Consider the following 24,736-nt stretch of genomic DNA (forward strand, 5'->3'; position numbering starts at 1 on the left):
ACTTACTGTTGTATGTGTGGGTATGTGTATGTGCACTTCGTAGTGTTGTGTGTGTGTGTGAATCACTGTCTTATATAATTGACCAAGGGCTTCTACATGGCTGACTGGCTCTCGATTCTGCCCACCCCTGTTGCTGGTGCAGGGAGGTTCCCTGCTAGGCTCCAGAGTGTCACTGACAATCTGCCCATGTCGCCTTGATGAATGTGTTGCCCTGTGTGTGTGCGCGTGACTGTGTTGTCACAGCACATTTCCTCTTGCATGTGTGTGTGTGTGTGTGGCTTCTGTTGTAGAAGATGCAGGGAGGGGAGAGAGGGAAGGATATGACAAACATTAGGGAAGGCTCACTTGGGGAAGCTCTTGCTCCAGCTACCTTAGTCATGTGCATGTCGCGTTGCCTCAGTTTACACGTGTGTGCATAATTGTGAGTCCGAGGGGAGGTTGGAGGCACTTGTTTGATCGCTCCTTGTCGTTGCTTGGTTGGCCGTTGCTCATGAATATCTCACTGACCCCCACAAAAACCGCCAAAACAAGAAAGGGACAGCCGTCACCTTTGATCTGATCTCTTTACATATTTTAGTCATCAAAGAGCCATCGAACACATGCTGTCCGCTGCCCGCAGTTACAATGGGACTCCTCTTACAGCGGCGGCCCTTGGCTCATTGTTATTACTTTTCATCATCGGGGGCCTTACTTGCTGAATTTTCCAAATGCCAACTGCTGTTTCTGCCGTTCAATGGACCAGTTTTACTTTGGAGTTTATGTGTGTAAGTACGAGTGGTGGTTGGTGTCTGTTTTATTCAAGATCACTTTCTAAGCTAGGCGAGGTGATGGATTGTTCCTAGCAGTCATTAAAGTCCTTTTCTTGGGACAGATTTGGCTGTCTAGCTGTGTTAAATGTTTCATCAGACAGGGCAGAGCTGACATGCAGCGAGCAAGAGAGATTGTTACTTGTCAGTATTACTTTGATGAGGAAACCCAGGCTTAATGCACTGAGATGTGGTATGAAAAGCCTAGCAGAGGAGTCACTTCAACATGTGCCTATTTGTGTTTTATGAGCAGCAGTGTACAATCAAAACTATGTATTTCTGCACATGCTACATTAAAACTGATTATATCAAAATAATGTAATGCCAAAAATGCAACAAGTGTAGAGAATAAGCAATGCCAGGCTCAAGACTGGAGAGGGTTTGACCCAGTTTATGATTAACGTCTCCTGACAATTGGCACAGAAATCCAGTCCTGAGATCTTGCTCAGTACCAGTAGCTAAGCCAGAGAGTAATGTCAGAGTTGACACATCCACTCTTTGAACCATTGATATACCCATCCCCTGACTAGTATTGAACAAGTTTGATATTTCAGTTTTTAAGTTTTGACACTCCTTGATGGCAGCAGCCTTCTCCAGCAGGATGAAGTCTGACACAGACACACACATAAAAACATGAAAAACAGCACGAGGTGTTGACCTGGCCTCCAAATTCACTAGATCCCAAACTGATCAAGTATCTGTGGGATGCACTGGAACAAGCGTGATCCACAGAGGCCCCTCCCCTCAACCCATAGGACCCAAAGGCCCCCGCTAACAACATTCTGTTGTCAGACGCCACAGGACACCCTCAGAAGTCACATGTCCATTCTCTGATGGGTCAGAACTGCTTTGGAGGCACAAGGGAGACCTACACAATATTAGGAAGGTGGTCATAATGTTATGCCTGATGGCTTTGTGACTGTTACTTTCACAATAGCCAGTGAGAAAGATGAGTCTCAGAGGACATGAAGCAGCCGAGGCTGTTGTCAAGCAATGGTAAACGTCAGGCTAATGTTAGCTGCACTGGCAGGTAAACTCTCCAGAGGTATGGGAACCCTGTGCTGATGATGACTCACCAACCGTTTTGTGGGCCACACTCGTTCAGTCTTCAGTTGTTCATCTTCATCAACGTCTTCTTCTGCTTTGATCAGCAGAAAACCAGCTTGCAGGTGGATTTGTGTTAGGGTCACAATTTTGCTTACATCCAGTCCCTTGTTTGATCGTGTGGCACGGTGCATTCGATGACCCTGATCATTCACGATAATCAAAATATTAAGTCTGTTTTTTTGAAATTGTGTGCAAGTTTGAGCTAAGAGAGAAAAGAAAATGTTAAATAATAGTTAAAACCCCTGTAATCTTAGCTTAGAACATAACATTACATTTGCAAGATAAATTAAGTACTTATTGTCTTAAAAGCTTCATACAAGGTGCTGTTATGTAAATTAGCAGATGGACTATGACCTTCATCTTTTCCACAGTGCAATACAGAGATGATGCTGTATTCGGCTGGGGCGGCTGTGGCTCAGTAGGTAGAGCGGGTTGTCCACGAACCAGAGGGTTAGCGGTTCGATCCCCGGAATGTGCCACATGCCGAAGTGTCCTTGAGCAAGACACTGAACCCCCAGTTGCTCCCAGTGCGTGGCACTGGTGTGTGAATGTGTGTGTGCTTGTGTGAGCGAATGGGTAGATGTGTCTATGACTGTGAAGCGCTTTGAGTACCAATAGGTAGAAAAGCGCTATATAAAAGCAAGGCCATTTACCATTTACCATTCCTACTGCCAGTGGACTCTCAACTTTTTAATGAAAACTTCCGTGTGATTCTCTCTCTGTTCAAATGCTGATATCAAGCCGTGCTGGCATATGTATGTGTGTGGTCACGGGTGAAAGTCATGAGAATATTATTCCACCAACCCTCTGTTGCGTCTAAAAAAGTAATATTGATATCTCTTGTTTCTTTGTGTCGCCATCAGGAGCACATTTAAGACCGTTTTGCAAGATTCTCCTTTTAACACAAGACAGCCGGAAATATTAAACTGTCAGCCTGGTGCCGACTCTCCAACCAAACGGAGCTGAAACGGGCTAGTTACAGATACAGACGATAAAAAATGTCTTGCAAAAAGTGTCAATACAGACATTGAAAAACGAGAATCAGAGCCTGTTATAACTGTGTTAATCACAGAGGGGGGAAGTGTTGATCTGCTATTGTTTACTTCTGTCTGAAGTAAAAAAAAAAAAAACTACCACACTAAATAAAGTGCTGTAGTAAATGTGTGGTTATTCTCTGTAAAGCGTTTACTGAACCGTTTGCCAGTTGATAGTAATTTGAAATTTACCATTAGAGGAGAAAACTATTATATGGCGAGTTGATGTCTGAAATAGCAGTGGGGCGGTAATAAATTACCAATCCTCCACCCAATCAGTGCAGTCTCAGCACCGCAAGTGTTTTCCTTCAGCTGATGCCTACTGTGACCTCTGTGATTGCAGTAAAGACTTCAAGCGTGTTTTAAGATGTGAACTGAAAAGAGAGCAGTGCACCGGCCGCTGTTTGCTCCGTTTGGTTCCTTATGAGTGTTCTTTAAATGTAGTAATTGTTCATGTGCATACATTAGACGCGGTAGCTACTGTGTCTGTTTGCTACCACGGCAGGTTGTTTCAATTAAATGACATTCAGTTACACTGTTGTAACAAAAACCCTAAATAAAACCACTTTCAGCTATTCATGCAATATATCTGCAGCTGTTTCAACATTTAGTTTGCATCTAAGTATCTGTATTTAACATAATATTAGAAGCTGCTGACTGCCCTTTCCACACTAATGTTACCTTGGTTGTGAGGGACAAACTGAGATTCTCATTCCCAAACTGCAACCGTATTTATTTACTGTCAAATGACAACGTGGATATCAAGCTGCTACCGTGATATATATGTGAGGTCAAAGGCTAAATCCTGCCTCCTCCCCGTATAATTTTTTATGACATATGTTTATTTGTAAATCTTTCCATCCTTGCTCTGTCAAAAAGAAAGTATTGATGTCTCTATTTACTTCTTACCTTTCTTTTCCAGTGTCCCTTGGTCTGTGATTCTGCACATCACTCCAGTATCGACAGAGACAATAACCTGCTGACGGGACCAGGTATGATTCATACACTTAACACTTGTAATTTCACCATTCGCTGCAGAATAATGTGGCCTGCTTCTTTAAAAAAATAAATGAATTGTCCCTTTTTAAAGCATTTTTGGCAAAAGAAACTTGCACCTGTAAAGGCCTCAAATGAAAGCTTGACATTCTCTGGTTCATATGGACTCCATTGTCAAGCATTTAATACAGTGCAGTGGTTAACATTCTGTAACATCTTTATCTTTAAGTGCCTTCTGCATCTAATTAACATGAAACTGCCCTTGTATAACCTTTCCATTAATGAGATTTGAAGTGTCTCTGAGGTGTCATGCTTGATTATAGACTTTTTCTAGTTTTTCCTGCTGAGTTTCTTGATGAGTCTTGGTGTTTTCAGGCAGGCAATAGTGAGAAGTTTCTGACGATTAGGTGAACCTGCTCAGTTTACTGCGGACTAACCGCAGACGAAGCCACCTGAGCTGCGTGAGACTAATTTAGTGGCAACGCAGCAGAGAGATAGCTCTCTCGCTGGTTAAGAAAGAGAGAGCTGTGGTGAGACAATGAAAGACGTGTAGATGGAAAAGGGAGAAACTTGAAAAGGTCACAACTCCTGCAGTGGTGAAACTTCACAGCCCGTGTTCGCAGGAGATTTTCTTATCAAGTTTCATCTCTTTATCCCAGGCATTCATTTGTTCCACACGTTCATTTTCTCTTTTTATCCAGATTCCCAGCAGCTCCCCGAGCTCCCCGGCAGCCCCACGCCTGTTGTTATGGTGTCATTGTCGCTCACTGTTTCTACTGTGATTAACTAGTGAACTGCAGCCATGTTTGCAGGTGCACATCTGCAGCCTGTCAAAACAATACCCTCCCTGCAGATACCGCCAGATTGAGTAATGCAATTTAGTCTTCCACTTTTATTACCTTTTGAAAATGAGCATGCAGAGAACGGGGAGATAGTGGAGCCCACGCACGGCGCGTCTCGGGAAGTCATTTTCTTAAGAGGTGTCAGGGAGGGAAATGGAGGCGCCTGATTGGTGGTCAGATTAGTGCGGTGGCAGGGGGGAGTTCAGGGGTTAATCCGCTTCTCTGACGGAGGTGGAAGTCAGCAACTGTCGCTCTTCCAATTAAGGCTGCGTCTTCACCCCTTTCCCTCCATGTGTCCCTTGCTCCCCATTTCACTTTCACTAATCCCTACACCAGCAACGTCTGGATATCCCATTTCATTTAGATGCAATTACGAATCCTTTCAGGGGTCATTCTCAAGCTAGTCTCAACCTTAATCATCATTTATTTCCTTCAGCGTTGTAGGAAAATAACAATAATAGCTTGTCTGTAGTGTATGTGGCTCACAGTTGTTGATCTCAAGAGGATCTCCATAGTCTGCATGCACATAGTTTTTGTCATTCACACAAATTAGGTTGTGACAAATTGAGCTTAATGGCCTTTTCACTAATTCACAGAGAGACTAATTCAAAATACTTATGGTGCTATGATGCCGAGAAGTGTTTTTAGATGTCGATTAACTAATTGACTAATTAACTCATTTTGGTTCCTGGGCTTGTTTTCATCTTTCACATACAATGAAAGCGCAAGTCTTTATTTAGTTTATTGCCTGGAAACACCATGAAAAGACAGAAACAATTCACTTTAGTTTCCCATGCTTTCCTAGGCTATTTGTTGCCTGTGGCACTTAGCTGCAAGACCAGTTGTTCCTATTGAAGACATAAATCCCACAGATGGATTCACAGATATGTACAATTTATGGTTTTTAAGGCCGAAGTAGTAATAACAACTGGTCACAATAATACATTTTTTGGGAAAGAAAAACAAACTAAACCGTTCTTGTCGTGTTCAGGGTGATAAAGAACGTTTGCACTATTGCTGCTTTGTGACTCGCTGACGTCCCTTAATCATTTGTTTCACGCCAGTGAAGGTCTATTGGGACAATCAGGCTGCAGATACGTCTCAGATAAACAATGAATGCCATTGCAAATCAAAGAAGGACACTGATCTGTCAGGGTTGTCTCACTGAAATATTTTGTGGCCTTTTGCAATTATTTAATGTTTAGATTTGACTACAAATAGAGGCAGAAATGATACTTTGCAAACTTTTAACTTTTATTAAAACACAAGTGAAACTGTTCACATCGTGACAATGCATCCTAAATGAAAACTTTTGCTACATCAGAACATCTGCACTGAAGGACATCACTAAACTCTGGGACTAGAGGACAAAATGATGCAGCAGGACAAGAATTAATGGCTTGACTTCGACAGACGACTTTGGAAAAAAAAAGGACATACTATGTTACAGCACAGTGTGAAGGATTTGACATGGGGGCCGCTCGCTGTACTGCCAGTAGCAGCAGAAGTAGGGCTCCCACTTAAGAAGTCTCCTACCATGCATGTTTGTCTATTGTGAGCGAGGTTGTCAGCGTTTCACCTTGGGTGCTTCAGCTCCAACTTAGCCAGTGACTTTCTATTTCACTGCCGCTCTGCAAACGAAAATGGGTAGTAAACACTCTTTAAGGCTCACTGCTTTCTTGCCTTCTGCTGCTAGCACGCAGATAAGAGCATTAGAGCTGTTTTCCGTTTCCAGGCTTCGATTGACGCTATTAGCCACTCTCTGCAAAAAAAAAACGAATAAGATGATGCCGAATGCGAATCGATTCTAATGGAGGAGCTGGGTGGCGGGCTTGCAAGGATAGTTTCAAATTCATTCAACTGACTGTTCCCCACTGTTGTACAACAAATAAGCAATTAAAATGGAAATGGAGGAAATAATAAGGCAAAGATTAACAGGACGATGTGTCTGTGTTTTGGTCTCTACACTGCTGTGCTGCCACAGCCAACAGAGAGTTAGAGAGAGAAGGCCTTGGAAGATGAGAAATGTCTTATCTGTGGCAGACACAGTTATTGATTATAGAATTTAATTTGTGCTTCATACCTCATGTGACTTTTGAAGACTTTCTGTCTGTTCTGTGGCGTCCTTGAAGCAGGCAGCTGTCAGAGCTGCTTTAGATGTTCTGTTTCCCTTTAACAAAATAATTTTCCTTGACGAGAATGTGACATATTTTCTCTTCCACCCCTTTGTCTCCCTCTCGCAGTGTTCATCAACCCAGTATGCAAGGTGTACAGATTTCAAACGGTGGACAGCAAGTGGATGCTTGTGCGGGAACAAATGGAGGAGTGCACTTTGTCGTTCAGCGTCCCCAAACAGCTGCTCTCACTGTATATACGGGAGGACATGAGCAGGTAAGCCACTCTGAAACAACACCGTTGATCCTGTGGATGTCACTGCTCGATTTCTCATTGCATCAGATGGGTTTACTTCCTGCTTTGGAATATAAACTCAGTTACAAAACTGTGAAAAAATACAAAACAACACAATGGAGACCAGGAATAGAACAACAGTTAAAATTGAGTCCAGTTAGTACTGTTGGAGAATGAGGACAGGTTAAGACAGTGAGAGGCGATGCTTCACCAGTCTCTGAGTGTGCAGCCGTAAGTAGATCAAAGAGTTCCTTCCCTAAGGCTCGACCAGTGTTTGTCAAGACAGATCATTCCTCAACTGGCCTGTTGTCCCTGGCAACCCCTTCTCATACATAGCACACAAATGAATACATAGAGTCACACACACACACACACACACACAGCTTCACATTGTTTTTAATACAAGGAGCAGACACAAAGAGATGCAGTCGGTGATTGAGATAAACCTACTAGTACAGCAGGAACAGTTATCGTCACATGCACCTGAAGGGACGGGATCACACGAGTTCAAGGACGCATTCATGTGGAGACATATACTATGTACACAACTACAGTCACCTCACATACACGTAGTAACAGAGAGATGAAGTCCTGCAACCTCCCAGTGCATCCGCATGGGATACGTTTGTAAAAAATATGAACGGAGACACATCATATTTGGGACTTGTTTGTGACTTATAATCGTAATTACATTGTCATAAAAAAGGATGGGTGATAGATAGATGGACATATAGATAGATTAGACTACCAAATGTATATTTCCGAAATCCAGAAAACGATCTCTGTCATCAGTTCACCTCTTAAACCGATGTTCTGGAGACTGTTCACATGCCAGGACCTCGGTTCCCGCGTCATCCCCCTGTAACTCTAAGCCTAAATAAATCTAAATATAGAAGACAATTATAAAATATTTATGAAATCTCTTATCTGTATAATACAGCTCGTGAACACTCAGCAGGCTCCAAACCATGACTACCTTCCACGGTGTTTGTTTATTAACAGGCATGTGTACCGTATCTCCAGCTTGGTCGCTTAAGCACCTCTCCTATAATCCTCTTTAAATGTTGTCTTTCTCCACGGTGCCTCTCCATTTAGCCGATTCCGTCAGCCGAGCTCACAGTGTTGCTAGCTCAGGGTTTTTAATGATTCAGTTAGTGCTGCAAAGTTGTGAGTTACCGACAGCGGATGGTGGGTGGCTTAGCTTGCTCTCGCACTCTGTGATAATCGTGGATATTTCTTCCTTCCATTTGTTAGCTTTGATGTCTACGCTCATGTTATAATCTAACTCTGTGAACACAGAGGCGCCTGGGTTTTTTTTTTTTTCATTCCTCCAGTGAAGATGCTGTTACTCCTTTGTGTGTGTATAAAGATAATGAATGCATATGTACTGAAGTGTACCGTTCGTTAAGGCAGTCTGGTTTCTCATTAACAGAAAAAAAAAAAATGTCCTTCTCCTTTTTGTGTTAATTAACAATTAGTGTGTTTGTGTGTCAAGATCCTGTAGGTGACATTTTGACACATCTGTTTTCTTTGCTTCCACTTTCTCCCGTACACTTAGAATCAGTTTCTAAAGACTTCAGGTTAGATGAGGTGACTTTTCAAAGCAAGCTGAATGCACTGCAAAAGAAACTTTTTGCTTTCCAGCCCTCTCACATGGCTTTTATTGACCCCACACACACAAAGGCCTGTGATTAAATTGAACAGGCTCTATAACACACCATGAAATAAAGGTGCCCACATGACAGGTCCTTTCTCCTCAGGAAATTCATTCTGTTGTCCCAGTCATCTGTCTGAGTTGATTTTAACGCATTGTTCTACTGGCTTTTCGTCCGCTGTTTCATTTCCTAACGTCTTCATCACGTTTAATAGCTTCATAAATGACTAAACTCCATATACATCTAAAACTTTATTGTATGGATTTATTGGACATATTAGAGATCCCTTTCTCCCTTCCCCTTTTCAGTCCATCTATTTGTTTTCTGTTGTTTACATCTGCTTCTCATCTTCCTATACGCAGCGTCTGTTCAGACCTGTTATTAACATGTGTCCTGAATGCTTCAAATTGCAAGTAGGCAGTTGTAAGTAGAGGTGTGAACACACCCGACACACGCTGAGGACACACTTTATATTGACTGCATTCGGCGGTGGTCTGGGTTGGGCTGCTTGTGGCCACAGTACATCAGTAGTGTGAACACACACTGGCCACACTGACAGACAGTCTACTCAACTGTCTGTCATTCGTGTACTTAAGAAAAAACACACACCCAACTTCATATACACAACTATAATAAATGAATCAAAACAAGAATTTACAAATTAAATGACTGAATATACTCTTATTCAGGCTATTTAACTTAATTACCAGAGATTTTTCTTTCACAACTGCAATCAGTGCCGTCGTGACATTACCTTACGTATGGCTGCTTATAATTGGACGCATCCATATGCAATGAGTTATAATCTGATCTTTGTGAAAGTCTTTAAAATCAGGAGTGAGATAAATAAATAAGTGATAATAATAATAAAAATAAATAATAATGTAACGTGTCTGCTTTCAGTGTGGGAGACAGACTTCAAGGCTCATTACGTCCCACGGTATAAAAATCATCATGTTGTGTCAAAACTGATGATCAGATCTCAAGTGGTCCCTCGAGACAAATGTGGAGCCACGTTTTAATGTACTAAAGCTGGCCAGTTGTGATCGATCACTTGGGATTGGTGTTAATACCTGGTCTGAACAAGACCTTGAAGGACCAGTGTGTAGGATTTGTAGGGGTTCTTATGGGGAAGAGGAAGCGGACTTCTTCCACCGAGTCCACCATGTTGTGCCGCCTTTCTTGGATCGTTGAGGGAGGGGAGTTTATTTGCCTTCAGTGTGCAGTCACACTGCCAGATGCCTCTAAATACTACACACTGGTCCTCAACAATCAGCGCCTCTAGGGCTCGAAAATGAAGTCAACATGGAAGTGTCGAAATCTGCACTTCCTCAGATGTCAGTTTTAGGTCTCCAGAAGCAATCACTCCCTGAATGTTACAGCAGAAATAAACATGTTTACAGCCAGTCAGAAAAGTAAAAATAATGTTTTGCTTCTTATGTGTTATTTACCCATTGGTACTGGACTGTACTTTGGAAAATTTAATATACTGTAACTCACCCGTTGAAATATACCAAGACCTAAAAATATGCCCTCACAAGTTGTTCGCCGTGTCGCCCTTAAGCTTCAGCTCCACTTAGGCTCTATCTCATATTTGAATTAGCTTGGGGCAGCACAGTGTACCCTGGAGAGGTGGTTAGCGCTGATGCCTCACAGCAAGAATAATCTGGGTTTGATTCCATCTGGGCCTTTCTGTGTAGAGTTTGCCTGTTCTCCCTGTGTCTGCGTGGGTTTTCTCCAGGTACTCCACCTTCCTCCCACCATCCAAAGACATGCTCGTTACGTTCATTGGTGATTCTAAATTGTCCGTAGGTGTGCATGTGAGTGTGAATGGTTGTCTGTCTCTCTGTGTTAGCCTTGTGATAGACTGTACCCCCGCCTCTCGCCCAGTGACAGCTGGGATAGGCTCCAGCACATCTGAAATGTTGACAGTGAGTCCACACCGAGCTTCAAAACTGCTGCTGATGAATCCTATGTGTAATAATGTTACCCATATAATGACGTCACACAGGGTTTGTCCAGACAGCGGTCCTCAAGTAGAACAAACACAATGCAGCATGTAATTGTTTGGAAAGAAGAACCAACTAAATAATCGTTATGTCCCAAAGACTTTTAGGTCACTTAAGGATGAATTGTTCTTTAGACTTCACAGTAGAACCAACAACAGATGTGAAGATGTGGGTAATGTCAGCAAAACCCAAACAGCATCAACAAAGCTAATCTTTATTATTCAAACCTGGTAACAATAATTAGATCCTACTGTATAATATTAAAAGTGACATGTACAATACATTTACCATTTTCCAACATTTACACAAAAGAAACGCGTTATGTTACCCTTTACTTTTTTTTTTTTTTTTTTTACATGCAATCAGCCTTTACTTACTCTGTTCACACCTTTATTCTTTCTAGACAATAGTGTGCTGATTTAAGGGGAGAGACGATATCTCTCTAATCACCATTCCATCACCTTGTCACCCTCCTTTAACAGGCGGACACGTTCATCTATTATTTTTTACATTCTGTTATTTACCACAAGGATCATCTACCCTAACCTCTAATGCAGAGCTAGAATAACAGAGCTGTCAGGAGACAATGGTGTGGTTTGACCCTGGCATGCAAACAGCAGCGTCTAAGTGGCGTAGCTTGAGGATATTCATTATTGTGGATGGTTGCATTGGGTTCGACCATTAAGCGGCATGTAGCATTTGCTATTTTAGTCGTGAAACCTACGGTTGCTCCCTTGATTGCTTAAAGCGCTCCATTTACGGTATTAACGGCTACTTGAGGCAAAGTGGATGGACTGGGAACAATATATTTGATTGAAATTGGCAAGAAGTGTGGAGTGGCCCTTGCTCAGGTCCCACCAGGTCGAAAAATCTACCCCACAATCGTCTTAACGCCACATGAGACTCAATATCAGATTGTAGATTTATATAAATCAGTAAGGGAGGACTGATTGTTTTTTGATCTTAGTAGTTTCTTTCCCCTTATCAAACTGATGATAGATATTTTTTCCTTTGTTTTCTTCATATAGTATAAGTGTCGAGCCACTCTTATTTACAAAGACACTAATCACTGGTTCTATTGCACTTTTGTATATCCATCACTGGTCTGGGCTTAAATGCTTTTTGCCCGTGACCTTCCTTTCCTCGCGATGATCTGGAATATAGTTACTTTTTCAGGAAACATTGTGTGTATCTTCCCATGCTTTAACAACAACTTACTGAGCACCACCTGCAGAGCGTGTTGGCTGAGTTGCCCAGCATGCGATGCCTCTCTGCCTAGAGCTTGTTTAAAACTCCAGGTCTGTTAAGAACCCGGAAAACACAGGAGATGAGGAAAATGCTTTCTGTGTGATCTACCATTTGTCTACAGCCATTTTATTTATTTATTTATTTTTTGTTTGTTTGTTTTTTTTAGCCCGGCTAAAAACTGCATCTTTCATTTCACATATTGTGAGCTGACACACAGGCATGTTATGTAATTAAAAGAATCAGTTTATGCAAATTTAAGAAAATTGCAAACTATTTTGACTCACTTAACACTAGCTTACTCCCCGGATAGATCATTTTAGGTTGTTCATGTAACGGAGACAAGGCCACTAAGTGGCTTAAGATCTGCTTTGGAACTTTTGTGCAGGCAGTTTCTTGTTTCTTAGGCCGACATATTCAGACATAAACAGTTATGTGCAGTAGGACGAGTCCCCAAAAGTATAGGCCGTTGATCAAATCAACATTTGGTGTGACTTCCTTCTGACTTAATAATGGCACCGATTCTCTAGGCACACTGCGTTTCAAGGTACTTGGCAAGGAGTAGTTTGTTTCAAATTTCCAGAGACAGCCAAAGTTTCGAAGCGACGGTGTCTTCTGCGTCTTCGTGTAATCTCAGGCGGACTCTGTGATGTTGAGATCAGGGCTCTGTGGGGCTCACACCATCTGTTATTGGACTCCTTGTTCTGTTTATCACTGGGGATGGTTCTTTGTTACTCTGGCAGCAGGTACATTTAGACCCACATGCATTTCGATGCCGACGTCGACCGCAAAGCATTTTGGACAAAGTAATAAAGGTGAACGTTGTATTTATAATTAACTCAACATAACCAATCACGTTTGATCCCCTGGAAATATGATACTGATGATACTGTGCATGACATGTTAGTAATTCCTCCACTTTTCCTTCAGTTTAGATTTGAGTACCCTCAAATAAATGCTCAGGGTGCATGTTGACCCCATATCCACTATATATAGCAGCTGTGACGTCAACGATGACAAATCAGTGTGGAAACCTTTGTGGACCTACCTGTACGTGGTTGCAGGCACATGCTGCAGACTGAATTTAGGACCAGTCAGACTCTTCCTTGATGGTTTTGTGTGACGGATAAGAACTTTAACATCTGCCTAAACCTTTTTTGCACAGCACTGGACGTGTTTAGTGCCCATAGCCTTACATTAGATTACATATCCTTCCAGAAGCAGTGTCCCCATTACTGTGGATAAATCACAGACCTAACACTAGATGGGTGTTTTGTGCATTTTTGTGTGAGCCAATCCTTAAAAACATTTTGGTTTAGTCGAACATTGTTTGACCTTGACTTTTTGTCATATGAAATTCTCTCTCCCTCTCCCTCTCCCTCTCTCTCTCTGGCATCTTTTTTATCACACTCTGTAGCGTTTTGAAATACTTCAAAGTAATTTAAAAATAACTTTCTTGGATCGAAGAAAAAAGGAAACAGTCTACATCCATCTGCACCTAATGCCATGTTTTTTTGTAGCTTAACTACAATGAAGGAATAGCTACTGCATTATGCATTCATGAAATTATACCCTGTCTTAATAATAAGTCGAACCAACAAGCATTTATATACAGTATCATGCAACATGTATGAGGTGTAATCACCAAAAATTGGGCTCATTATCATGAAAGCAATACATATGACTGTGTATTTGTTATCTTGAATAGTATGTAAAACCGCCCTCAACCTCTAATTTCTATAATGTCACTGCAATTTACTCTTCTTTGGATGCTGAAGGGCTGGTTTCTGAATGATATCTGTCCGTCGCCTTTCAAATGCAAATGGCGAGCCGATGAAAGAGGCTGCACTTCCTTTTTGGAAATCAGCCGCTACACACAGAAGCACACACTCATGCACGGCTACAATTATTTCCTAAAGAAGAAGCATGGGTGATTTTGGCCTTATAAGCTGCAGATAACTGCCTGCTCCGGTGACACCAGGAGAGAGAGGATAAGTTTGTTATACATGTAATGGTAGAAGAATGGTAGGACCAGGGGAGGAAATTGATAGGGCACAGTGGATAAGTGGGCATCAGCTACTTGCCTAGGGTTCACAAATGTGTTTATCTGGCTCAGCACAGGATGCTTTCGGGATGCAGTGTGAGTGCGCGCATGTGTGTCTGATTTGGTCTGGGCAAGCCACGCATCTGTGTTTTACCAGGACTGTTAATCATTTTTGTACCGTAGCTGGAAAACGTAGATAATTTGAAAAGAGTCACAAAAGCATGAACATGCATTACGGTATTACTCAGCACCTTTCTCCCTTAAATTAGGTTGTATTATGTCAGTGTGGAATTGGTTGTGATTATCTGTTTAAAACCACAAGGCTCATCATAGCTCTGTGTTTTATCTGTAGGGTGCAGGATCTGAGGGAGCTAGGGGAGCTTTCTCCTCACTGGGACAACCTAAGGAAGGAGGTGATGACCCGATACGGAGGACTCATCAGCTCCTATCAGGAGACTTTGGCTGAACTGGACAAGATTACAGGTACGACTGCGCCCACTATTCAATTTTACATTCATACCCGAGTGCACACACATAGACAAAGGTATTTGGTGATACATTCACTTGGTTATGAAATGCAAGATGTCCTTGAATATCTTTGTTTCAATGCGATGGTGAAGGAGTAGAAGTACATTCACTGGCTATGATTTGCAGAAGGAACTGCATATCTCACGAATCAGTTAATCCTTAATCTCTTCAGGAGTAAACTGAAAGTAATTTATGTGCATCTAAAAAATCTTTGTTTGTAGTGGTGAAACAGTCTCCGACTATAATGTGTGCTCCTCAAACACAGAGGCATTACAGGATTAGCTAAAGGTGTGGGGTGTATTGCGACTGTAATCGGGTCCGACCTGCCCCTGTATGGATGTCATAAACTGTGGTCCCAGGCCTGTGAGGTTAGGTCCCAGAAGAAAGGACAACTTTGAGTTCAAGACTGGACTTTGGGTGATTTTGTGCCAGTGGAAAGCTTCGTGAGAAGTTGCTGTCAAAGGATTTCCATGGCAACACAGATTTCATCAGGAGTAGTCGAAATGAATGAGCCCATGAGCCGGTCTGTGTTTGTGAGCAGTAAAACATAAAACCTGCCTAAAATCTGTGCTGTGTGGAAAAAAACAGAAACACGAGTCTTGCATCTCGTTTCATTTTTTGCTCTTTTTAGTATGCAAATATTTGTTTCACACGTTTTGCAGCTGTTTTACATAATAAAATGAATCTGCCCAGCTAGCTCTAATGTGAACATGAGAAGTAATTAGTCTTGTTTTGTTTTATTACCTGCACTGACATTCAACAAGGAAACACTGAACATGTGATCATTCCACAGAATAGCAGTGATGAGGAGGTGTTTGGTAATAGGTAACTCTTACTACATATGCACAGTGTATACATACAGTATACTGTACTGTGTGTGTGCTGTTGTAGAAGTTGTCCTTATATACAGATGGTCTCATTTGATTATGCAAAACAACAGCTGGTAGGTGTTCATCATGCATGTGTGCTTCTGCCTTCGACTAACTTCATTAGATGAATAGTAATAAAAGTCTGACCACAGACTGACCATGAACTGTGGATTTCTTTCCCTCTAAGTAGCTTCTTCCTGTGCATATTTTAGTTCACTCTGGACAAGATGTCCGGTGATTAATTTTACACTGATTTACTTTTATCCCCATAATGAGATATTTGTCTCTGTGGCTTTTTGCTTTGCCCAGCTGATAAGAAATAAAGACAGCTAAGCCTCTGTGCTGCCTGTCTGGACTCGGAGGTGGTGTGGATGGGGGATGGTGTGGTGCTGCTGGTCATCAAGGTTTCTGACAAGTCCCTCACATGGCTCAGATGCTCCCCTTCCCATCTTGCCTCTCTAATCCAGTCCTGCATTAACGTAACAGGATGACAGGCATTGTTAAACAAGCTGGCTAGGCAAGCTGCTGCAGATTAATTATTGATAACTAATATGATTTAAAGGTTGAGAGGAGAGACAAAAAAAAAGACAGACTGTGGAGGACTTTAAGTGGGTGAGCAAAGACAGGCCAGACAGGGAATGAAAACATAATAACCAAGATAAACACATGGTGACAAATATGGGGATGGAGGTGCATTTGCCAGAAAGGAAGTTCATAAAATGAAACCCATGGGCCTCGTTGTACTGTATGCACATACACATTTAGAACATTTACTGAATATGTCAATATGTTCTCATATAAGTACGACGTCAGGGCAGATTTTAAGCTTATGAGCACAAATGTCTGTCATATTCTAATGGTAATCCTGAGGTTTTTAAATGATGAGAGAGTGAGGAAGATAAAATTGCTCCCACAGGATAGACTTAGCGTTTCCTACATTTTTAATTATGTTTTTAAAATAATTAGCTTTGGCAGGTTTGCACATGGCTTTGAGGATTGCTGTTCTTAAATAGGATTATTTGTGCATTTATATTAAGTGGAGGAGCTCTTCTGCACGTATAATTGAAGGTCAGGACCGTGTCAGGAGGATTCTTATGTGCAAAGATGAATCGGTGGTCTGTGCATTTCATGGGTGAGAAGTAGATTATTTATTTATTTATTTATTTATTTATTTATTGTCTTTTCAAAGAGGTTGAAGAGTCGACATGATCAGGTCCAGAAATCTTCCTGGTCCTTACATTTTTAATGATATATTGACCTCAGTGAACACATCAGATGCTTTGGTCACTGTATTCCATTAATAAATGAAGCCAGTGAATGAAAGACACTGACATGTGTCCTATCCTGTTAAGTTGTTACTTTAATAGTTCTCTGCACAAAACTGTCAGTCAGTGTAGCAAGTGCAGCATTCAACGACCTAAACTTCCCCTTTGGGATAGCGACAGTAGAAAGCCCAAGGCAAGACCTTTGGGTCCTATGGGTTGAGGGGAGGGACCTCTGTGGATCAGGCTTGTTCCAGTGCATCCCACAGATACTTGATCAGTTTGGGATCTAGTGAATCTGGAGGCCAGGTCAACACCTTGTGCTGTTCTTCATGTTTTTTTTAGTTGTTCCTAAACCGTTTTTGTGTGTGTGTCTGTGTCAGGCTGCATCCTGCTGGGGATGGCTGCTGCCATCAAGGAGTGTCATTACTATGGGGTGGGGGTGTCTGGTCTGGTCTAGGTGGGTGGTACATGTCTAAGTAACATCCACATGAATGCCAGGTCCAAAAGTTTGCAACAGCAGAACATTGAATTGTCTCTAGATGGTCAATGCTATTTACTTCTCCTGTCAGTGGTCATAATGTTGTGGCTGATCTGTGTGGCTTGTGGTAAAGACTATTTATTGTACAGATAGTAAGACAGGTGGACATGATAGCTCATGGCTTCCATTCTCTCTGCAGTATTTGTATTCGTACTGTCATCTGTGCGACGTGCTGCCTCCAGGTAAAGATGCTCAGCCGTGGAGTGCACAGACTTTTTCCATTTAGCAGAGTAAAAATAACGAACAAAATGTTAAAAGACATAAATTGGTTCGAAGGAATGTCAGGCATGACTCACTTGTCCAATTTACACACTCTCAGTCTGTTGCCACTGCTCACACAGCATGTGTCCAATCGTCCCCTGTATCTACAACGTGATATAACTGTGATTTGATTGGGAAAAAAACCCTGCTGCGCTCTCATTGCCACAGGACCTTGAAGATGAAACTCTTAACATGCTTAAACAGACCTGCATTGATCTCACAGACCTCACTTACAAGCCACTGTTTTTTTAAGGCTGGTTGCTGCGGTTTGTGATCTTACCTTTTTTTTTCTCAGCTTGTCCTCAGGCAACCAGGCACAATTTTCTAAAAGCATAAGATATTGGTTTGCTCGTCTTCTGAAGAAATACGAGGACAGAAAAGTGACTAAGGGCAAATAAATGACAGGAAAGATTAAAAGAAGATATAGGGGCTGTATGTTGGTCAGTACTGCTGGCATCCAGCCCTTCTTCTGTCACATAGCCAACCCACCTGGGCAAACAGATGGGCGATCTGATATGGCTAATTTATCCAACCTACAGCGGTCGCTAGCTCGATTAGCAAGGTCCCCAGAGTTCTACAGCTGACAGTGAGACCCCACTCAGCAGGGATAGAAACTTAAATGTTACCCTTTGGAAACAGCTCCACTGAGGGGACCAGTTCAGTCTTATCCTGCAGAATATATTTCCATAAAAGTAGAAAGAGTTTTTAGTGTCCGCTTAGCGGCATGATTTTTACTGTCGTATTCGTTAACTGAAATATTTTGACAAGTCGAAGCCTAATAACTTTGGTGTTCTCTTAACTTTGTCTCTTTAATGGCATCATGAAATTAACATTTTTTCTTTTCAGTTTTTCATTATTTCACGAGTTGCTTGAAAATTAATTTCAGGTCAAAATTTCTATTTCAATAGCCCACTTCTTTGGATTTCGGCTAAATACTAATGAGATTCCCTTCAATCTCAGCTGCACTTCTATGACTGTGTTCAGTTGTAATGAGCAAGAGAAAGCGAAGTCGTTGAACCTGGGCGGTATAACAGACTATACTGTGAGAATGTTTTCACGCTGATATTGGTATTTAGCACAAAGCGTGTCGGTGCTTAGGTGTAGCCTCACAGAGCCGCTGGCAGAACCGTACACTCCTTGTCTTGTTGAACTAATGACCACATCCCTGGGAACGCTCACGGTATGCTGGTCTAAGCCTTGGCACTAGACCTGTCGACATCTAAAGAACATTAGATGTGCTAATAGCAATAAGGCAGTCTTGGTACCCTATGAATTATTGAATGTCTAAATGTTTCTCTGGTACCTAAAACGGAGGGCATTTGATATTCTAGACGGAACATTCTGGAAATTATGCTTTTCACTGTATTTAATGAGCCGGGTATAAATTCAGTGGTTTGAAAAAGCATCTGTTTACATTTGCACTTTGATAAATAGAAGCAAATCTGTTACCACCCTAGTGAGAAGAAATGATTGATTTTCAGTGCGACCACGTCGCCGTCAGCTCCAGCTGAGTCATTTATGCTATCCATTTTCCTGAGGTAACACATTTCAGCGTGACTGGGTCAGCGGTTTCAGCATTATATGCTGTAATTGAGTTGCAGTGGATCTCTTCTCACGTTTGGTCTCCCTGCCAAATGATGTTAAAAATCGGTGGCGGTTTTTCTCATTTAGATTCTATGTCAACAAAGACCCTCGGTCGTCCTGTGGCTCTGACCAGTGCCTCCAGAGTAATTAATGGACAGGAGGAGAAAGACTATGTGTAGTTTAGTTCTCATAAAGATCTATTACGCCACACAGAAGAGCTAGAAAGTGTGTCATATATATTGGTGAAACATATCATTACAATTTTGCCATTTCCTGTATTTGGACATTGAATTACTTTTTTGATGTTGTTAATGAATCACTGTTGACAAGAATTTGTAATTTTTAAGATTCCACTCTTGTGGTGGTTTTGAGCTTGTTTCTTTTGTGAGTGGGTGTCCATGCTATGCAGCGACATCCTCCTAAAGCGTAGAGGCTCTTTTATAGTACAGCAGGACATAGACACTGTAACCTACGCACGTAGCCTACGTCAGTGTGATACTTGTGCTCTCGTCAGTCTGGCTCCCTCTGTAACAACCTCCACCCAATCGCTAGTCGGCGCTGTGTCTTTTTTGCCATCCAGGCTCATTTTTGTTTCTACTTCCTGCTTCACTTTCGACAATGGCGACTGAAACTTTCGCCAAAATTTCGCTGAAGACGAGTCATACAAATGTTTGTATCTCCGAACCTCCTCAGTTAACCTTTCCTCGATGTGATCCATCTTTATTGATCCAAAACAATTCCAAACGAAATTTGCAGAGATGGAAAAGCAGCTGGAAATACTAAAGCCGAAACACGGTACTACCAAGTGGACCAATCACAGCTCTTGCGGTCTGCGGCGCCGCCGTGGTAGTTACATTTCATTTCGTCAGCTACGGCGTTAGGGTCTGCGTATGTCTGCTTTATAGGCAGTTTAGGCTTCTGCGTCAATTTGAGCTACAGCGACAGGGCAGAACATACACAGACCCTAACACTGTAGCTGACGTGCACCTCCCCAGAAGTGGAACTACGCAGACAGCAGGTACTGTGATTGGTATGACTCATCTTCATCGAAATTTGTTGAAATTGTTGAAAGTGAAGCAGGAAGTTGAAACAAAAATTTAACCGACTGGCAAAAAAGACACAGCACCCACTAGCTTTTGGGTGCCGTCTTTACAAAGCGAGCCAGACTGACGAGCACACAAATATAAATGGCTCACACCGACGTAGGCTACGTGCGTGGGTTACAGCATCTATGTGCTGCAGTACCTTAAATGAGCCTTTACAGTCACCTCCCCAGAAATGTGTATGTTTGGTCCGAAATGCATTTCCTTGCTCAGGTGACTCAGCGGTTGGACAGACACAGAAAGTTCTCCTTTGTTCACGCTCATACACACTCAGACGTCTTCTCTATTTTCTGTGCTGCGGTGATTTAAGTGAAACTAATTGTGGATCCGTGTGTATTAACTTCAACTCCAACATGAGCCGCTCAGTTCTACTCACGTAGTACGGAGTGAAACTGGCCAGACGCTGCCTACTGTTGGAGTGGTGTATTTACATAACAGTACGGACAAAGGCACAGGTATAAATGCTTTTCAATGGCATAACCCCCTGCGCTGAAACAATGTCGTCAAAAGTGCTGCGGTACTATAAATTAGTCTTTCATTTGAACTGCTTTATACTGCCTCCATCGTTCTTGTGCAAAAAAGGGGCTGGAAAAAGGAAACCACATGCACCCGAAATCACAAAGATGCTGATTCGCAGGGGACTAGTATTATTACAGGACCTCTGTGTTGGGAGAAGTATGGTACCGTAAATGTCATTTCTAATTGTCTTTTATCACAGACACAATTTGCACAGAATTAAAATCACAGACAAACTCTACAATTATTACAAATTACCAGAGGTCCCCAGGTAGTACCAGCCCCGTGTCAATAGGGCCCGACAAAAGCCCTGCAGATTACACCTGTGATGTTATAAATAGTATAATGTTGGTAATGCTGATATGTGCAATTTGTGTATTTATTAGAAAGTAGTGGCAGACAAGACACTGTAACGTTAAAAAAAAGAAACCCTACAGAATAGAAACATCTGTTCGGCCTAATACAACAGTTGGTTATAAAAGCATGAATTAATCTGCAGTGAAAATGAGCAGATGCAACGATTCAAGCACCATGTAGTTACATATTCACACACTTATCTGAAACTCATTTACATCCGTTGTGTTTGGAACAATGAGGCACACTATGACCTCTACAGCAAAATACATTTTTACACATAATACAGGTTGGAAAACTTACACTAGAGCAGTGTTTAAGCTCAACGCCTTGGACGGACAATTCAAAGACTTCTTAATTAAAAGTTTTGATGCCAAATTAGATTAGGGAAACTTTGTGATATTATAATGTTTGTTCTCCTTTTGGTTCCTCTGCACCGGCTCTGATTACCTTGATTTTCAGTGAGCCGCCTCTAAAGGCAAACATCACAACACTTCTTCTGAAATGGCTTCTGTCGTTTGATTGTTCTTGAAAGCTTAGCCCCATCTTAAAAAGGCTCATCCTATTTACATATTTGAGATTTGAACAGCCAACGTGGTGGCTGATTTTGAGCTTAACTTTAAGCCTTTTAAGAGTGTTGTTTGGCAGAAATTTTTAATTGGACATTTTGAACAAAGTAGTGGCTGTAAAGGCCATAAACCCCCCCTTGCTTAAAGGATTACGCTGCACATTAGAGGATATTATAAGCACATGATTGAAAATTAGCTTTACTTTAGAGCTTGTTCATCTCTAATTGATACATTTCTTATCTGATATACTGTATATAGATGTGTGCTAAATAATCATGCACGGGTATTTATTTTTAGACATAATCCATGATGTCCAGCAAAGCATATTTTGAAGTTTTACCTTGCGTGAAAGCAATTAATTTGTGACTGGCATAGGTGAATCTGCATTTCAGCTACATCTACAACTTCTAATTTTCAATTAATTTTAATTTGCCTTTGTATGCATTCATCTCAATACACATCCAAAGTCAATGCACCAAGGTTTTCTTCTCATTGGAAAATCAAAGACAAACAGTTGATCAATTTGTCATCTAATGTTTGCAGATTTCTTCCTTTATTCATGAGCTCATAAAGTGATGAAGGAAAAAAGCCGTATGAAGTTAAAAGTAAGGGCTCTCTATAATAAGTCTGCTGACAAAGTGACATATACTTTCTTTCTTTCTTTTCTTTTTTTTTTTCTAGGTCGTTCATTCAAACCAAGCTGCTGCAAAGCCCAGAAGTCTTGGGAGTTCATCCCAATTAACTTGCACACCCAGAGGATGAGGGTGACGTGCCCCAAAAAAACAGGTATCGCTCTTCTGTCTTAAACTTGCATATTATTAGATCCATTGATTTCAGGCTTTACTAGTGTCTAGAGAAGAGTCGGTTGTCCAGAACACACCTTGTGGAGCATGTGGCAGCATTTCCGTAAGCTGCTATGGTTGTCATCTGCTGTTGTCTCTCTATGCCCGACTTCTCCATCTGTCAGGGATACCCAGAGGGTTAAGGCAGAGTGGTTCTAGGTGATCACGCAGGGTAAAAGGTTAGAATTAGCTTGGCCCGAGAAAAACAGACAAAGCACTAATTAAACCCTCTGTGTTTTTGCCAGGGTGGAAGACTAGGCTGTCTCCTCCACCGCTGCTCTCTTGCTGGCAGAGGCTGTTATTGCCCTGAAACTGTCTCAGTGTATTAAAGCGACTAACTGCTCCCTCTCTATCTGCGAGTGGGCTCCGTTTCAACTAAGCACCAGCTGATTGATAGAAAGTTGAAGACAGACGAACCTCGACATAATCTCCTGTTCTTGCAGTGAAGACCCCAGGGATGACAGATGAAATAAGAAAAAAAAATCAAGTCATCATACAAGCCTGGAACTTTCTAGCTCTGTCAAGGCAGGTAAATGGTAAAAAATAAGCCAGAGAGGAGGTTGTCAGTTGATTGATAGACACTCTGATAATTACCCACTGTGGGCCCAATTCACACTGTATTCCAGACGGTGGGCTTTTAGTTGACGTGTGACCACACACTTCTGCGCCTCAATGGAGGGGTTTGACCACAGTTTGTGACACGTGCCTCAGCTCCGTGAGCTGCACCATACCCAAACCAACTAGCTAACGATATGGAAGGTGGGGGTAGAGATGCACACCCAGCAAATAAGCCCATAGTTTCTGTTTACCAGCACAAACACATGCACCTTAAAACATTATTTAAGATTCGGATATCAACAAGTTTTTGGATATGCTCAAAAATTACAGGAGCCGTTGAAGAGGGAGGCTATACTGCATGGACATTAGTGCAATATACACTTTTATTAGCCATGGACAACTTAGGTTTGTTGGGCAAAAACTGGAATTTATCAAATTAAATCACAGTTACTATAAACCTAAGACTAACAAAAATAGCCACTATCAGACTCCTATTATATTAAATATTCATATTAAATTAGATCAAATTTTGCTTTGATGGTTGCAATCAGTCAGCCACAGGAAACACCGGGACCTGGTCCTTAATGCCTCTGAGTTTCACTTTCCAGCTGTACTCCATTGCCCTATTGTTCCGTTTGATTTTCTGAAGTGACGCATTTCCTCAAGTTTTGCAGTGCGGTCTAGTCAACAAGGCTAAACCATTCATTTTCATTTTGTCTGTTGATCATCCAGCAAGAAAAAGGAAATGAGGGAAAAACAACACTTGGAGCTCGGAACAGTAGCCATTTGTTTTGCTGTGAAAGGCTGTCTTCTGTCTCTAAAATGTGTTTACAGCTGTAAATTATTTCCAGGCTAAAGAACAACACAACAAGCATTGGGGTCAAGTGAAATAATTTTTTATCGCTGTTAAAACATGTTTTTGAATTAGTTAAATACGCAAGTATATGCCTCAACTGTCCTCTCGGTGCTTAAACAGCTCGTTGATTTATTGAGAATAGAGTAGTGTGAGAGGAAGAGCGGGCAAATCAAGCACAAATTGGTCATTGTGCTTGATGTTCTGAAACCCACCATTGTTTTTCCGGATATTTGTGCTGTGGGAGAACCAATTAAGGGAACCTGGATATCTGAAACCTCCACGGGCCAGACACGTGGCGGTCAGGGAGCCTTATGGCCAGACATAGAGATAATTAACGGAGGAGACGGTGGATAGTATCAAAGCCCAGACATCAAACCACTACTGGTCTATTGTGGGGTTGTCATTTACTTCTCTGTGGCAAGACTTGGAACTGTTGTGTCATTAATTTCTATTCCCAACTATTTTTCAAGCAATGCTTCCTTATGGCCAGAGCTGTGGACTATTGCTTTCTCGGGGGTGTTCATTAACTGACCTGGCACTAAACCACACCAAAATATTCACCCACATAGTCCCACAACCATACCCCTTTCCCTCCTCCCTGTTTTTTTGGATTTAATTGTCAGCTTTGTCCATTACTCATTCAAAACAAGGCTCGTCCTAAGCACCTCTGTGCCCACCTAGCCGTCTGTGAAGTGTTTATTTACTTTTGACGCTGGTGTGCAAATTGGAATGAAGCACTGTGACAT

At 41.8% G+C, this 24,736-nt stretch overlaps 1 protein-coding gene across 1 annotated transcript in view; it reads left to right on the plus strand.

Annotated features, from left to right (window-relative positions):
- inpp4b (inositol polyphosphate-4-phosphatase type II B) overlaps positions 1 to 24,736 on the plus strand; it is a 124,125-nt gene that overhangs the window by 57,479 nt on the left and 41,910 nt on the right. Inside the window, exons 5-8 of the mRNA XM_084553567.1 lie at positions 3,870 to 3,939; positions 7,029 to 7,176; positions 14,500 to 14,630; positions 22,416 to 22,520. Coding sequence (XP_084409693.1) covers positions 3,870 to 3,939; positions 7,029 to 7,176; positions 14,500 to 14,630; positions 22,416 to 22,520 — 454 coding nt within the window. The remainder of the gene's footprint in view (positions 1 to 3,869; positions 3,940 to 7,028; positions 7,177 to 14,499; positions 14,631 to 22,415; positions 22,521 to 24,736) is intronic.

This window comes from Chelon labrosus, assembly GCF_963514085.1.
Source record: "Chelon labrosus genome assembly, chromosome: 2".
Taxonomy (NCBI): Eukaryota; Metazoa; Chordata; class Actinopteri; order Mugiliformes; family Mugilidae; genus Chelon; species Chelon labrosus.